The sequence below is a fragment of the Onychomys torridus genome, chromosome 8 (assembly GCF_903995425.1).
Source record: "Onychomys torridus chromosome 8, mOncTor1.1, whole genome shotgun sequence".
Taxonomy (NCBI): domain Eukaryota; kingdom Metazoa; phylum Chordata; class Mammalia; order Rodentia; family Cricetidae; genus Onychomys; species Onychomys torridus.
In genome coordinates, this window is record NC_050450.1 from 64,497,392 (window position 1) to 64,510,658 (window position 13,267).

Consider the following 13,267-nt stretch of genomic DNA (forward strand, 5'->3'; position numbering starts at 1 on the left):
AGAAGCAACAGAGTTCCTCCCTATTGTCATTGAAATCAGATGAAGCCTGCTGTAGGACTCAGTGAGCCTATCTGCATTTGACTTTGGGTAGTCCCCAAGTGATTAGCAGGGGAGCCACAGGATATTAACTGGATGGCCACTTACCTGTTAACATTTTTCCCCCTTCAGGGTCTCACGGTTATCTTTCCCCTACAGCCCGTTAGGATTTTCCTTCCAGTGGTTTCTGAACCTCCACATCTCAGTTCCCTTTCTTCTCTCTGCAGAAGCTCCGCGGAGAACTTGGGGACTTCTTTGTCGGCTGCATCTTCACAGCAGAACTGAGTACTCCGTTTGTGTCACTGGGCAGAGTTCTGATTCAGGTGTGTGTGAGTGAAACGGCAGATGTGAGGTAGGAGGGAACAGATCCTACCCTGCTGCTGGAGTCTGGGCTTTGGTGAGATCTTAGCGCCAGGAGAAGAGACTCTATGACATGTTACATCATCATCCAAACCAGGTGGATGAAACTTTTGATCTCTCTCTCTCTCTCTCTCTCTCTCTCTCTCTCTCTCTCTCTCACACACACACACACACACACACACACACACACACACACCATACACACACACACACACACACACACACACACACACAATTGCGTTATTTTCCTGACCACAATTTAATCACTTGTTCTTATATACCTATAAGAGAGGTGGCTTAGGTCAAATTCAGCATCACTTTTGGTAAAATTATGAGGCTGTATATGGTGGCTGAAGAGACAAGCGCAGTGGACAAGACAGCTTGCTGTACCAAAGCAGTCTTATCCCCCTCTACCCACTCAGGGCAACATCATAACACGGGGCCAGGAGCAAGTACGGCTTGATTCTTGTAAAAGCTAGGCATGGCTGAGTGTGCAGCCTAGCTGAAAGGGTGAGCTCTGGGTTCAGTGAGACCCCGTCCCCAGAGAGTGAGAGGGCGACACCTAACATCTTCTGGTCTCCACAGGTACATGCATGGGCCTGCATACCTGCTTGTGTGTGTGTGTGTGTGTGTGTGTCTAAGTGCCAAGCAATTTAGCGCTATAGGCCTTGACTTGTACAAGAACTTGCCTGACTATGGTAAAGCTGGGTTCTGAACCTGATGAGCCATCCTCTTGGTGACCTTGCATTCTCCTTCCTTTTTCCTTGCAGATGAAGCAGCAGCATACCCTCCTTTACAAGGTCAATGGAATCCTCACGCTGACCACCTTCCTCTTCTGCCGGATCCTTCTTTTCCCCTTCATGTACTGGTCCTACAGCCAACACAAAGGAATAAGCATGCTCCGAGTGCCATTTAATATTCCTCTGCACTGCAATGTGGCCAATGCCATCCTCATCTCTCCCCAGCTCTACTGGTTCTCACTGCTCTGCAAGAAGGCAGCCCGGCTCTTTGACACTGCCAAAGCCAAAAAGAACGGTTAATTAATCTCAGGGGTCAGGAACTCACACTAGCTGCCTCCTCCACTCAGTATTCCAAGGACCAAACTGTGCCTGGGGTAGCTGCTGCCTTCTGGATATTGATAAGCCTCTGGATTTGAGGTTTTCTTTGTAAGAATCCCCATTACCTCTCCCTTCTAACCTGCTCCTTTTGCAAAAGCACTTTCTCCCCCCGGTGATAACTTGGATCCTGTCAAACCTCCACTGCAGCCAAGTAGTTTTCAAGCAAGCCTGAGGAGCCTTCCTTGGGCCTCTGACAAGAGCCCTGGGAGGCGAAGCACTGCCGTCCCCACTCAGGGCAACATCCATTAATACTGGACCAAAAGCAAGGGACCACTCGGTTCTTGAAGCAGCGTCGTTTTGCCAACACTAGGAAAAGCATTGTGGGTGTGTAGTCTTTTACTGTTTACTAGACAGCCCTGGTCTTCCCGTCTGTCTATCAGCAATGAATTCCCATCCTACTGCCTTCTAGTCAGAAGGGCTCACTGACAATGGGCAAGAGGCAGGGCTGAGAACCTGAAGCACTTGAGTAGGTCAGGAGGCCAGCAGAGGCCAGCACCTTTGCAGGCTGACTTGGTAGAAAGACCAGTAGCACAAACCTGTGAGCTTGTTGCAAGCAGTCACCAACACTATTCTCTTTGTAGCATCGCCTCTCAGACCCAGTTTTCTCTGCGTCCACATAGAAAGCTGGTCTAAAACTCCAGGACAAAGTGAAGTGATGGCTTCTACAGTGGATGACTGGGCCATACCACTCTGACACTGCCCTTTTCATTCAAAATGGACACGGACATCTGCATTCCAACCTCTGAGGTCTGGAGCAGGCTAGCGCTTCCTGAAGAGACTCTTTTCTGTATTGAGTGTGTGGCCATCTAGCCACAGACTAGAGAACATGAGGGCGGCCAAGCTGGCCAGAGCATGTCCCGTGGACCTACGTGGTCGCCATGTGCAGTCGGGTGTGGTGGAGCACTGATCATCCCTCACAGCAGGCTGAGTTCGAGAGCGCCTGCTGCCACTTTTAGGTGGCAGCAGAAACACTACAAGTGCCTTGTATTCACTGTTCATGGACTTCTAAAGGACTGGATGATTGTCTCAAATTTTGAGTTTCAGTCTTTAATAGGTGCCATTTTAAAAAAACAAAAATGCTGTTTTGTGTTTTGTTTACTGTCCATGTATCCACAAGTCATCCATCCACATGGTGATTAAATTGCACTAAATCCTGGTTTTTTGGCCTTTTTTTTTTTTTTTTGTGGAGCTGAGGATCGAATCCAGGGCCTTGCGCTTGCTAGGCAAGCACTCTACCACTGGGCTAAATCCCCAACTCCTAAATCCTGTTTCTTGTTTGCTAAGTGCATTGGCACGGACTTCCTCAAACATCCTGAGACCCAGCTTGACAGACTGGTGTGTGGGGTCGTTCCTAGTCTGACCATGGCATGTGACCGATGTCCAGCAGCTCTTACTCATACCTTCATCCAACGTGTTGGTTCAAGGTACCAAAGGATTCACGGAGGTGCCGAGTTCAAGCTCAGTGTTCACATGTAACTTCAGTGAATCCCAATTAGGAGCTGGGAGGGTGGAAGCCTGCCTGTTGACCACAGAACAGTTTACTGTAGGTGGGAGAAAAGTAGTGAACCATTTTTAAATGAGGGTGTGGATATGCAGGGGGTGATGGGACCTTTTCTCTCATCCCCCTAAACGATACCTTCCTAACCAGGACCGAACCCAGGACCTTGCACTTGGTAGGCAAGCGCTCTACCACTGAGCTACATCCCCAGCCCCCAACCAGTTAAGAGTTGTGTAATACTATCCTTCACACTCATGCTTCCGCATACATTGTTACCTCTGCCATTCATTCATCAAAACGAAGATGCCACTCCAGGGTATCAGCTGTTCACCAGCCTTGGCTTAGCACAGCTCCTCCTGGGTGTGCTGAATGGATGGTTATTACCCCCTTACCAGTGTTCCATGCTTCAATCCTCCAACAGAGGTACAGGCCTCTCTGGCACACAAGTCCCAGCCAGTGCCAAATGAGCCCTTTCCACATGTGCCCTTTTTGAGATAACCTTGGAAAAAAGATGAAATACTAAAATGCTTGCTAGCAGCCCAGGATGGCCTTGAACTTAGGGAGCCCTCTACTTCAGCCACCCAAATGCTGGGATTATAGGGATGTACTGTTATCAAGCCTAGCTGAAGATTCCCAAGAGGCCTGGTAAAAAGAACATGTAACTTCGTATTTTTTTTAACTAGGTAGCTCCACCTTTGGGCTTACTGCCAAATGTAGGTGGAGAATTTCAGTTAGACATGTTCCTCCCCAGCTGGACTTGTTTTTTTTTTTAACTTTTGGATGTTACTATGTAGTCCAGACTGCCACGGTTCAGCCTCCCAAAGGCTGACGTCATAGGTGCACACTCCCACACCCGGCCCACTGGCTTGACTTGATCCTAAAGATAACCTAAACCTAACTTTGGATGCATATTTAAGCCCAAACTTCTGAGAAAGGCTCAAGACAAGATGAAATCCAAAAGATTTTTATTGTAGCAGTATGTGACAAATACCTAAGAAACTATTTCTTTACATTTCTCTTGTACAGTATTCCTTTCATCGTGTGTACACTCTCACCTAACTGTAAGGTCTGTGCAGCTCTGGGCCCTGCAGGAACACCATGCTTCTGTTCTGCCCTCCAAGGTCAGAAGTTGTTGATCTTTTGTAGCAAGGTCTGGCGCCGCTCCTCGGGGCTAATGTTCTTAGCGATAGACTTTAGGAAACGCTGCTCATCGACCTTCTGGAGCAAGGAGCCCACAGAAGGGTTGGTCTTGCTTAGGGTTTCATAGCAGGTAAGGATTTCCAAAGCCAGCACGTACAGGGGCTCACAGACCTCCTGGGGAAGCATGGCCATGATGTGCAGAACATGACAGAACATCTGGGTATACACAAACAAGGTTTCCTGAGTCAAGTCCCCTTCCTGTCCCTGGGCCCAGGGGCCCACCGACTGTATCAACCTGACTGCATCCAGGATACTGGTCAGACTGCTACAGAGGAGTCTGACCACATGGCTCCAACCGTCCATAGGAAGCCAGTTACAACAGCTCTGGCTGCAGAGAAACTGGAAAGCTCTCAAGGAGAGGACGGAGAGTTGGAGCTCCTGGGCGAAGGGCCTCAGGTTGAGCAGGGGAACAAACTGAATATACTCGAGGCTGTAAGGGACGTGAAGAAGCTGTTTCTCCAGCAGCTTCCTGGTCAGCTGCTGCAGGTACTGCCATTCCTGGGGACTACACCAAGGCATGACTTGTACCAGGGCCACCAGAAAGCCCTTGCTAAATAACCTGACCTCCTCAGGATTGTCCACATCCACCACTAAGAGGGAGAACATCTCTTCGGAGACACTGCTGGAGATGGAGCAGCACTCCATCCAGGCGAGAAGCCCCGTGCCAGGCCCATAGCCTTCATGGGCTTGTGAGGTCCACTGGGCCTCAGAGAGCTTACAGATCTCAAAAAGGGTGGCCGGCACCTCACACTTGAAGTGTCCTTCAAAGAAGCTCTTTAGTCTCAGGCCCACAGTCCAGTCTAGCTGGTCTACCTTGCGGTGGAGCCAGGACAGGGACTTGGCCCAGGTGTCTGGGGAGAAGGTCTCTGCATTGGCCAGCACAATCTCACAGAGGAGCTCCAGGATGTGGGTCACCAGATCCTTGCTGTCCAGAGGGAGGCAGCGTGTCTCCCGGGGGAGCTGCCAGAACCTGCTGAAGCTGTCCAGGAGCCGGCACAAGCTGAAGAGCAGCGGGAATGGGGAGCAGGTTTGCAGCCAATACCCCTCTAAGCTCACACTGGCTTCAAGGGTCTGGATGAAGAGCTTCAGACTCAGGCCTACCTCCTCCATGTCCAGCATCAAGAACGGCAGGACAAACTCCTTCAGCACCTCATCAGGCTCCAGAAGAGCAGCAACTGGAATCCCCTGTGGTTTCACAGGATTCATCAGGCAGCTCACCAGCTCCAGAAACTGCTTCTCTTCTTTGGGTGTAGAGAACTTTGTCCAGACAGTTTCTTTGAGGCAAGACACCATGAAACTGGTATGTGGCTTTGGCCCTTGTGTTTCTGTGAACTTCAGGGCAGGGAAGGCAGTGAGAATCTGGGCCAGGAACCTATGAGTGCCCAGATTGGTCACAGCTATGCTGCACATCTTCTTCACCACGACTTCTGGATAGAGGATCACCAGGCGGGCCATGGAGGTCACTGCTTTCGCCAGACCCTGTTCAGAGGTGCTCTGTGCTAGCTGGTTAAACGTTGTGTTGAGGTCTTCCTGGAAACCCTCCAAGTAAATAGACAATCTGTCTGAGAGGCCCTTTGGCCCCCAACAATGCAAGACACCAGAAAGGACTTTATTTTTGTCTGGTAGGGAGAGCTCTGCATAGCACTCCAAGGTCAAGCAGGTCACCTGCTTGATCTGAGACTGGGGAATAACCCTGTTAGATGTGATGACTTCCATCACTGTTTCCAGCAGACTCAAGACCAAGTCTGGTTCTCTGAAGAGAGACCTGTTGTTAACCAGGCAGGCAACCCACTCATCTGAAAAGGCCCACTTTTTCTCAGAAGCAAAAATGTAGCACATTTCCATGTGCCGGTCCATCTTCTGCTCAATGATGGCCATGGCAATGGAGGCGGTAATGTCCTCGAGGCCCTTGTCATTCAGCACTCTGCTGGTTTTTCTCAGGAAGTCCCTGACACTCTCGGCTAGTTCACAGACCACCTGCCTCTCCTCCTTGGACATGCTGGCAGTGTCCAGGTAGAGCTTCAAGTTCTGGCTGAAGGAAGTCAGACTGTCACACAGCCGGTAGGTGTCATAATTTGTCCCCTGACTGCTGTTGAGCATGTCCTGCAGCTCTGTACCCCACTCCTGCAGCAGGTTGTGCATAAGTTCAAACCCCATGAACACAGTCTCACCGGGGAGTTTGGCCAGTGAGGTGAGGCTCACGTCCCGTTCTGCCTCCTTGACCTTCTCAGCTAGGGCCTGTTGATGGTATGGGTTCTGGGTGTCCGAATTCCATACCGAGATCACCGTGGCTAGCTTGTCTAGGTACATGGTGGCAGATACCTCCTGGGGGTCATCCTCCATCAGTGCAAAGACACTCAGCATGTCAGCCAAGTTAGCTAACGCACAACACTTCATCCCGAGGCACAGGATTCTCTTTTGGATTTGCTTCAGCCCATTAAGCAGCATGGCCAACAGCGGCATGGTAGGACCTACATCTGGGTCAGACTTAAACCTCTTTGGAGGATGGGAGAACTCATCTGAAGATGGCAGGTATTTATGGGCCATCATCCTGAACTGGGAAAGCAAGGGGTCCTGCTGGTCACCCCGGTGCTTCATCATCTCCCACCAGACATCCAGGAAGAAGGCTACATCCTTGGAAGAAGTGTCAATAGTCATGTGTTCCAGAAAGTTCTGCAGTTCTGAGCGGCAGATGGTGGTAGGCAGGGCCATGAGGAGCTGAATGAAGAGTCCAGAAGCTTCCAGAGACTTAAGCAGCTCAAAAAGGACGGTGTGGTTGATGGTAGGGATCATGTTACCCACGGAGAAGAACACATCTTCCTGCCATCGAGTATCGGTGTCAGAAGGGCTGACAGGAGAGGGCTGAAGAACCTTCGCCCAGATGATGATCAGTGCTTTCTTCTTCCAGGCAAATGGCTGGGAATGTGCTGTGGCTGAGGAGATCTCCTTCAAGGCCTCCACAATGGGCTGCCCCACATGCTCCCAGTCTGACTTTGTCACCTGTGCCAGGGCTTTGGGATGGAAGAGCTGTTCAGCCATCAAGAAGCCCCCATGCAAAATGGTCATTTCCTCACAGATATTCAAGGGGCCTGCACAGAGAAGCAAAAAGTTAATCCAGTTTTCAGAATGGTAAGCGGAGGCTAAGAGAGAGAAACAGCCACTGGATGTTTGTCAGGATCAAGTGAAGGACGACATTGACATCAACAGAAGAGGAAGAAGACATGATTAGTAAGAGTTCCTGAGGGGCTGGGGTCATAAGGACTTGGCTGGGGAATAAAACCCAGTTTCCAAGATCTCTAGAATGGAAACCAGGAGGACAATGCTATCTCTGGAAAAAGGCAGAGAGGGATTCAGAACAGGCTTCCAAATTTCTTTTTAAGTATTTTATATCTATTTGAATTATCTGGGCCTCTGGAGCTGGAGTTAGAGGTGACTGAGAGCCACCTGATGTGGCTGCTGAGAACTGAACTCTGGTTCTTTACAAGTATCTTATGTGCTCTTAACCACTGAGCTGTCTCTCCAGTCCCCCAGGGCAGGCTTAAAGGGATGGTAAGTTCAGTGTTGGTACCTGGAGTTAGAACATTTAGTACCATCTTTCAGCAATGGCAGCGAGTGCAGGAGAAGAGTCCTGATGTGAATATAGGCAGTTATGGAAACCAAGGGAATAACTAAGATCCTTCAGCAAAGTGTCAAGAGGAAAGCTGGAATGTGAGGTTACAGGGGGTAGAGGACTGAGGGACAGTGCCACCAAGTATGTATTAGAAGACATGACAAAAGCCAGTGACCATCTGCTCCAAGCCTGATGACCTGAGCTTGATCCCTAGGCCTGATCCAGCGAGGGAGAACCCACTTCTACAAGAAGCTGTCTTCTGACCTCCACCGAGGGTCCCCACACATACACACACAGAATGTAGTAATTAAAAAACAAAACCCGAGCTCTGTGACATGTGAGTGACACAGATGGAGGCCCATCTCTGCACCATGAGCAGTCTTTGTTTTTGTTTTTGGAGGGGGGGGTATTTATTGTTTTATTTTAGTTTTGTTGTTGTTTGAGACAGGGTCTCAACCAGGAACTGGCTAGCTTTGAACTCACAGAGATCTGCCTGCCTCTGCTTGCTGAGGATTAAAGGCGTGCGCCACCACACCCAGCCGAGCCTTTGTTTTTGAGCCCAGAGCCTTGCACTCCACCACTGAGCTATTTTCCCAGCCCTGCTTCCCTTCTTCCTAAAATCAGTCCTGCTAATGGGTTTCAACATACAGGGAAAAAGTTCACCCAGCAGTCTCTTCCAGTCAAAAAGGACAAGCTACTGAAGGTTCTGGCTCAATGGCAGGACCCAGGAAGGCAGTCAGTCATTCACTGGACTAAGAACTGATATATTTAGTTTCATCAGACAAATGGATTGAAATCCTAGCTGTCATTCCAAAAAGGCGACTTTGCACATTACTGAGTCTGTCTACATACACGAGACTATAATGTTCATGGTATAACCATGAAAGTCACATGACACAACACACGCATCATACTTCTGGAACTATTTTGGTAGCTATCTTCTGGAAACATCTTTCAGGGATGGGAGTATGGAAGGGTTATGTATATATCTCAATGGTCAGCCCATAAAGGGCTAGACTTAAGTGGCCAGTTGTTGGCAGGACCGTCTTGTCACTGTTTTATCTCCTCCAGTACAAAAACAAAAGGGTGCAGGTCTTTATCAAAGCATAAAACTTGGCCTAGAAGCAAAATAAGAGTGTAACAACTAACTGGTCACGGCCACTGTTCCTGACAACCCCCACCCATTCTCAGGGCCCAGAGATGCCTAACCCTTGCCTCAGTCCCCCATGCTCCCAGGAACACATCTTCCCCATTCCTTATAGGTCACTGAGTTAGCAGCAAAAATACTGACTCCAGTGGCCAGTTATGGTGGCCCACGCTTCTAATCCCAGCTCTAAGGAGGCAGATTTCTATGAAGCCAGCCAAGGTACATTGTGACACCCTGTCTTACACCTCCCCTACCCCCAGGGGAAAAAGAAATACTGACTCCAGCCAACTAATGAATCTCTTGGCCACTAACCATTTACACACACACACACACACACACACACAGTCAAGGATCAGCACTACTAAATTCTGGCCTAAAGGCATGCACCTTGGCTTCCACAGTAGCAATCAGGCAGAGCTAGGCTTCTGTGGCGGGGTTCTTTCTGGCTCAGGCTGTTCCGCCTGCCCCCAACACTATTCCGTTGTGACTGTAAATTCAATTTTGTTGCATTTATTAGCTTAGTTGGGCAGATGTCTGCCGCCAAATGTGCCTTTCAGACACTGTGTACATGTGCCTAACAAAGTCCCAGACTTGCTAGGGGAAACTGGAAGACTATCAGTAGCTGGTGCTAGGAAGTGACTGCTTACTCTGGCAGGCACTGGGCTGGGCTTGGTGGCACACTTTTTTTTTTTTTTTTTTTTTTTTTCTCTGAGATAGGATCTTGTTATGTAGCCAGGACTGGCTTGAAACTATATGGAGCAGGTTGGCCTAGAAAGAACTCTTGAGATCCTCCTGCGTCTGCCTCAAGAGTGCTAGTCAGACATAAGCCACCACACCCAGCTTTACACCTATAAAATCATTTAATCATCAAACTAACTTCTTGAGGAGTATCACTCCTGTTTTACAGACGGGAACCTCGAGGCCCAGGCACAATTTGTGCAGGGTGTTTGAACCAGCGGAGTCAAGTCATGGCAGAACTCTTCACAGCTGCGGGGCATGAAACTACCATTCCACACTCAAGAGCTGGCTAGGGACAAAGCCATTTTATTTGCAAATCTTGGAGTTCCTCCCAGGACAGCTTCCCCATCTTACCCTCTCAAGAGCACACCTAATAGGGTGGGGAGGCTTGGCAGTTGGCCACAGATTTCTATCAACGCCGCACTCCTTCCAGACCCCGCCTAGGAGGAGACTCCAAACTAAACAGCACCCAGATTTAAAAAGTGCCATCTCAGCTGTTGCAACCCGTGCTTGCAAGCGAGGGCTGCGGGACACCACTGTGCACAAGACACGGTAGGGCGCCGAGTTCCGCACGAGGTCTTCAAGAAACTCCAAGCCTCTGGGAGGAAGACAGTATCTCCGCGTTGTGGACTAAGAGACCTGCTTAGAAACTTGTTCACTGACTCGCATTCCCTCAATAAGGAAGACCGGTCCGGACGTCCGTCCCTCCCAGCCCGGCATTTCCGAAACACGTGCAGTAGCCCTGTGCACTTTCAGGGGGATCCAAGGCTACATTCGATCGCTGTTTTCCGGGGGGGGGGGGGGAAAAAACCACGAGGAGAGGAGGAGGGAATCGGGAAGGACCAACACGAGGCGGGCTGTGGGTTGGAGGCCGGCCTCCCGGCCGCAGGTCTCCAAAAACTCCTCAAACCCGGGGCCTCCAGAGCCGGACCCGGAGAGCGCCACTGGAGGAGCGCAGGGCCTCGGCTCACCCTGGAGGTGCTTTGCGGGGCGCGGCCCGAGGGCCGGAGTAGGGAAACGCGAACCCACCTAGGTCCATGGCGGCGAAGCTGGCGGCGGGGTACGCCGCCCCTCCCACTCCGAGGCCGAGAACGCGGCGCCCACGCCACGGCACAAAGGGCGGTGTCACAGGCCCCGCCCACAGCCCGCCTAGGCTTCCGTGCGGTACTCCGCTGGCCGGGTGCTGCTCCGTGCGCACGCGTACTCCGTCCTCCTCCTCCAGCTCGAGGCGTCGGGGCCGCCCAAGCCCACAGCGCCCCCTCTCGGCCCCAGGCTTCCCAGCCGTCTACCGTCAGGTAACTTCTTAGGCATGCTCCTTGCAGAATCTGGCCTCTAGAGGCCAGGAGGTCCAGTCCCCCTTAGTCCAGACCTCTCACTCACCCTCACCCGGGAACCCCGGGCAGCTCCCGCCCACGATTCACTCCTACGGAATGGCCTTCCCCAGGCTGCCCACTAACCAGCAGCGGATCCACGGGACTCACCCCTCCCTGTCCAGCCTCAGAGACACGCACAAAGGCCCAGTTGTTTTTCATGCTGCACGGTCTTCTATGGGCAACAGCAACGTCCGTTTTCAGGGCTCATAGGTGCCTTTGTAACTTTGAAGGGCAGTCTTACTGGAAAGAGCACTGTGGGACAGGACCAGTCGCATGGATTCCTGGTCTGCGACTTGTACTTTATCAAACACACACACAAACGTCCTCACACATTATCTCTTTGCCCTTTTCCCCCAAGGCCTAATAATCACCTGCTTTGCTTATTCCCAACCCTCTTCTAGTACCAGGTATCACTTAGAACAGAGAGGCACTGCCTCTGGTGCACCAATGAGCCAAGTGGAATTTGAAATGGCCTGCGCTTCCCTCAAACAGCTGAAGGGTCCCGTGAGCGATCAGGAGAAACTGCTGGTGTACAGCTTCTACAAGCAGGCCACCCAGGGCGACTGTAACATCCCTGTCCCACCGGCCACAGATGTGAGAGCAAAGGCCAAATGGGAGGCGTGGAATGTGAACAAAGGGATGTCCAAGATGGATGCCATGAGGATCTACATTGCCAAAGTGGAAGAGCTGAAGAAAAAGGAGCCTTGCTAAGGACATTTTGGCAGCTACAAGAAATAACATGGCTCCACTGGTAGGGAATGGGCTTAAGAGTTCCTAATGGCTGAAACATACTGAAAGGGTAGCAGGGTTAGCGGAGACATCAAATAAATCACTTGAACCGCACCAGAGTGGAGTCTGTTGCAAAAGAAACTCTGTGAGGGTCCTGGAAAGGGGTTCAAACGTGCAAAAGCATCTCTCTGCTGGGTAAAACTCCCTTAATCTGGCTTTGTGTGGTCTGGCTGGCATTGACAGCCTTCCTAGTCCCACAGCCTATGTGGATGGATATCTGGCAGAAGAGGAGATGGGTAGGGGGGAATCGTGCTATGAAAATGACCAAGGTTGGAAGTGGAGGCAGGGCCTTGGATCTGTATCATTAGAGGGCTGTCAACTCACCAAGAACCCAACAATACAGAGGGGAAATGGACTCTGCCTTCTAAAGAGCTAAAGTCAAATAGAAAAGCCCCCATCTAGAACACAGGCCCAGAGAAGTTAGTGTTTTGATGAACTCAAACTTTCAGTGACACAGTGGTGAAGTAACTCATGCATCACAACACAGCAGCCGAGGGACAGTGGTGCAAGATCGTTTCAGAATCTTAGCATCTGAAAGACTCATCTAAGGCTTAGCATCCTAAATGTTCTTAGGATTGCTGTTCTTAACCTAGGTTTCTGCTTGGAGCCCTGACAGACAGTATGACGATAGGCACATGTGGCTCATACACATGCCCAGGTACTCTTTGTCAACCATTTCAGAGACCTCAATGAGCTACCGTGGTGCCTGGAAGCTGGCGGATGAAGTGCTAGAGTTCTTGAAGGACTCTACAGTAGCATGGCATTTTCCAATACTTTTCTTCAAAAACTTCAAAACTTGTCCTCCATCTGAGACACAGCCACTTGTCTGGCATGTGTGAGGCTCCGGGTTTGATCCCTAGCAAATCTAATCATTTCTAAAGATGGTTTTGTTTGTTGTTTGTTTTTTTGGCTATTCTGGTTTTGGGGATAGGGCCTGGCTGGTCTGGTTATTCACTGTGTAAACCAGGCTGGCCTCAACTTTTAGAGATCCATCTGCTCTTTCCTCCCGAGTGCTGGGATTACAAGCATGAATTATAAAGTATATTTTTATCATTAAAATATTATTATTTCGTGTACACTATGTGTAGGTGTGGCAGGAGTGAGTATGCTAGGCGTGCAAGAAGTCAGAACACAACTCTGTGGAGTTGATTCTCTCCTTTACATGGGTTCAAGGAGCAAACTCAGGTTGCCAGGCTTTTGTGCCGCCACCTTTACCTACAGAGCTATATTGTGGGCCCTAAAGGTTTTGTTTTTTGTTTGTTTTTGTTTTGAGACGGTTTCTTTGTGTAACAGCCCTATCTGTCCTGGAATTTGACTTGTAGACAGTCTGGCCTTGAACTCACAGAGATCTAAATCTGCCTGCCTCTGTCTCCTAAGTGCTGGGATTAAACATGTGCG

At 50.2% G+C, this 13,267-nt stretch overlaps 3 protein-coding genes across 5 annotated transcripts in view; 2 read left to right on the plus strand and 1 right to left on the minus strand.

Annotated features, from left to right (window-relative positions):
• The window catches only part of Tlcd3a (TLC domain containing 3A), a 29,725-nt gene extending 27,055 nt beyond the window's left edge, over positions 1 to 2,670 (plus strand). For 2 of the 3 annotated variants that reach the window (XM_036196520.1, XM_036196518.1), the window contains exons 4-5: positions 264 to 359; positions 1,167 to 2,670. In XM_036196520.1, coding sequence (XP_036052413.1) covers positions 264 to 359; positions 1,167 to 1,436 — 366 coding nt within the window. In that variant the 3' untranslated portion in view covers positions 1,437 to 2,670. The remainder of the gene's footprint in view (positions 1 to 263; positions 360 to 1,166) is intronic. The other variant, XM_036196519.1, reaches the window with a different exon arrangement.
• A 1,290-nt stretch (positions 2,671 to 3,960) lies between these two features.
• On the minus strand, positions 3,961 to 11,145 carry Gemin4 (gem nuclear organelle associated protein 4). Its single transcript, XM_036196515.1, has 2 exons — positions 10,737 to 11,145; positions 3,961 to 7,301 (listed from the first exon to the last, which is right to left on the minus strand). Exons 1-2 carry the CDS (start codon positions 10,744 to 10,746, stop codon positions 4,135 to 4,137), a joined length of 3,177 nt encoding a protein of 1,058 aa, XP_036052408.1. The 5' UTR covers positions 10,747 to 11,145; the 3' UTR covers positions 3,961 to 4,134.
• LOC118589324 (diazepam-binding inhibitor-like 5) lies at positions 10,749 to 12,102 on the plus strand. Its single transcript, XM_036196521.1, has 2 exons — positions 10,749 to 11,002; positions 11,482 to 12,102. Exon 2 carries the CDS (start codon positions 11,528 to 11,530, stop codon positions 11,789 to 11,791), a length of 264 nt encoding a protein of 87 aa, XP_036052414.1. The 5' UTR covers positions 10,749 to 11,002; positions 11,482 to 11,527; the 3' UTR covers positions 11,792 to 12,102.
• The last annotated feature ends 1,165 nt before the right edge of the window (positions 12,103 to 13,267 follow it).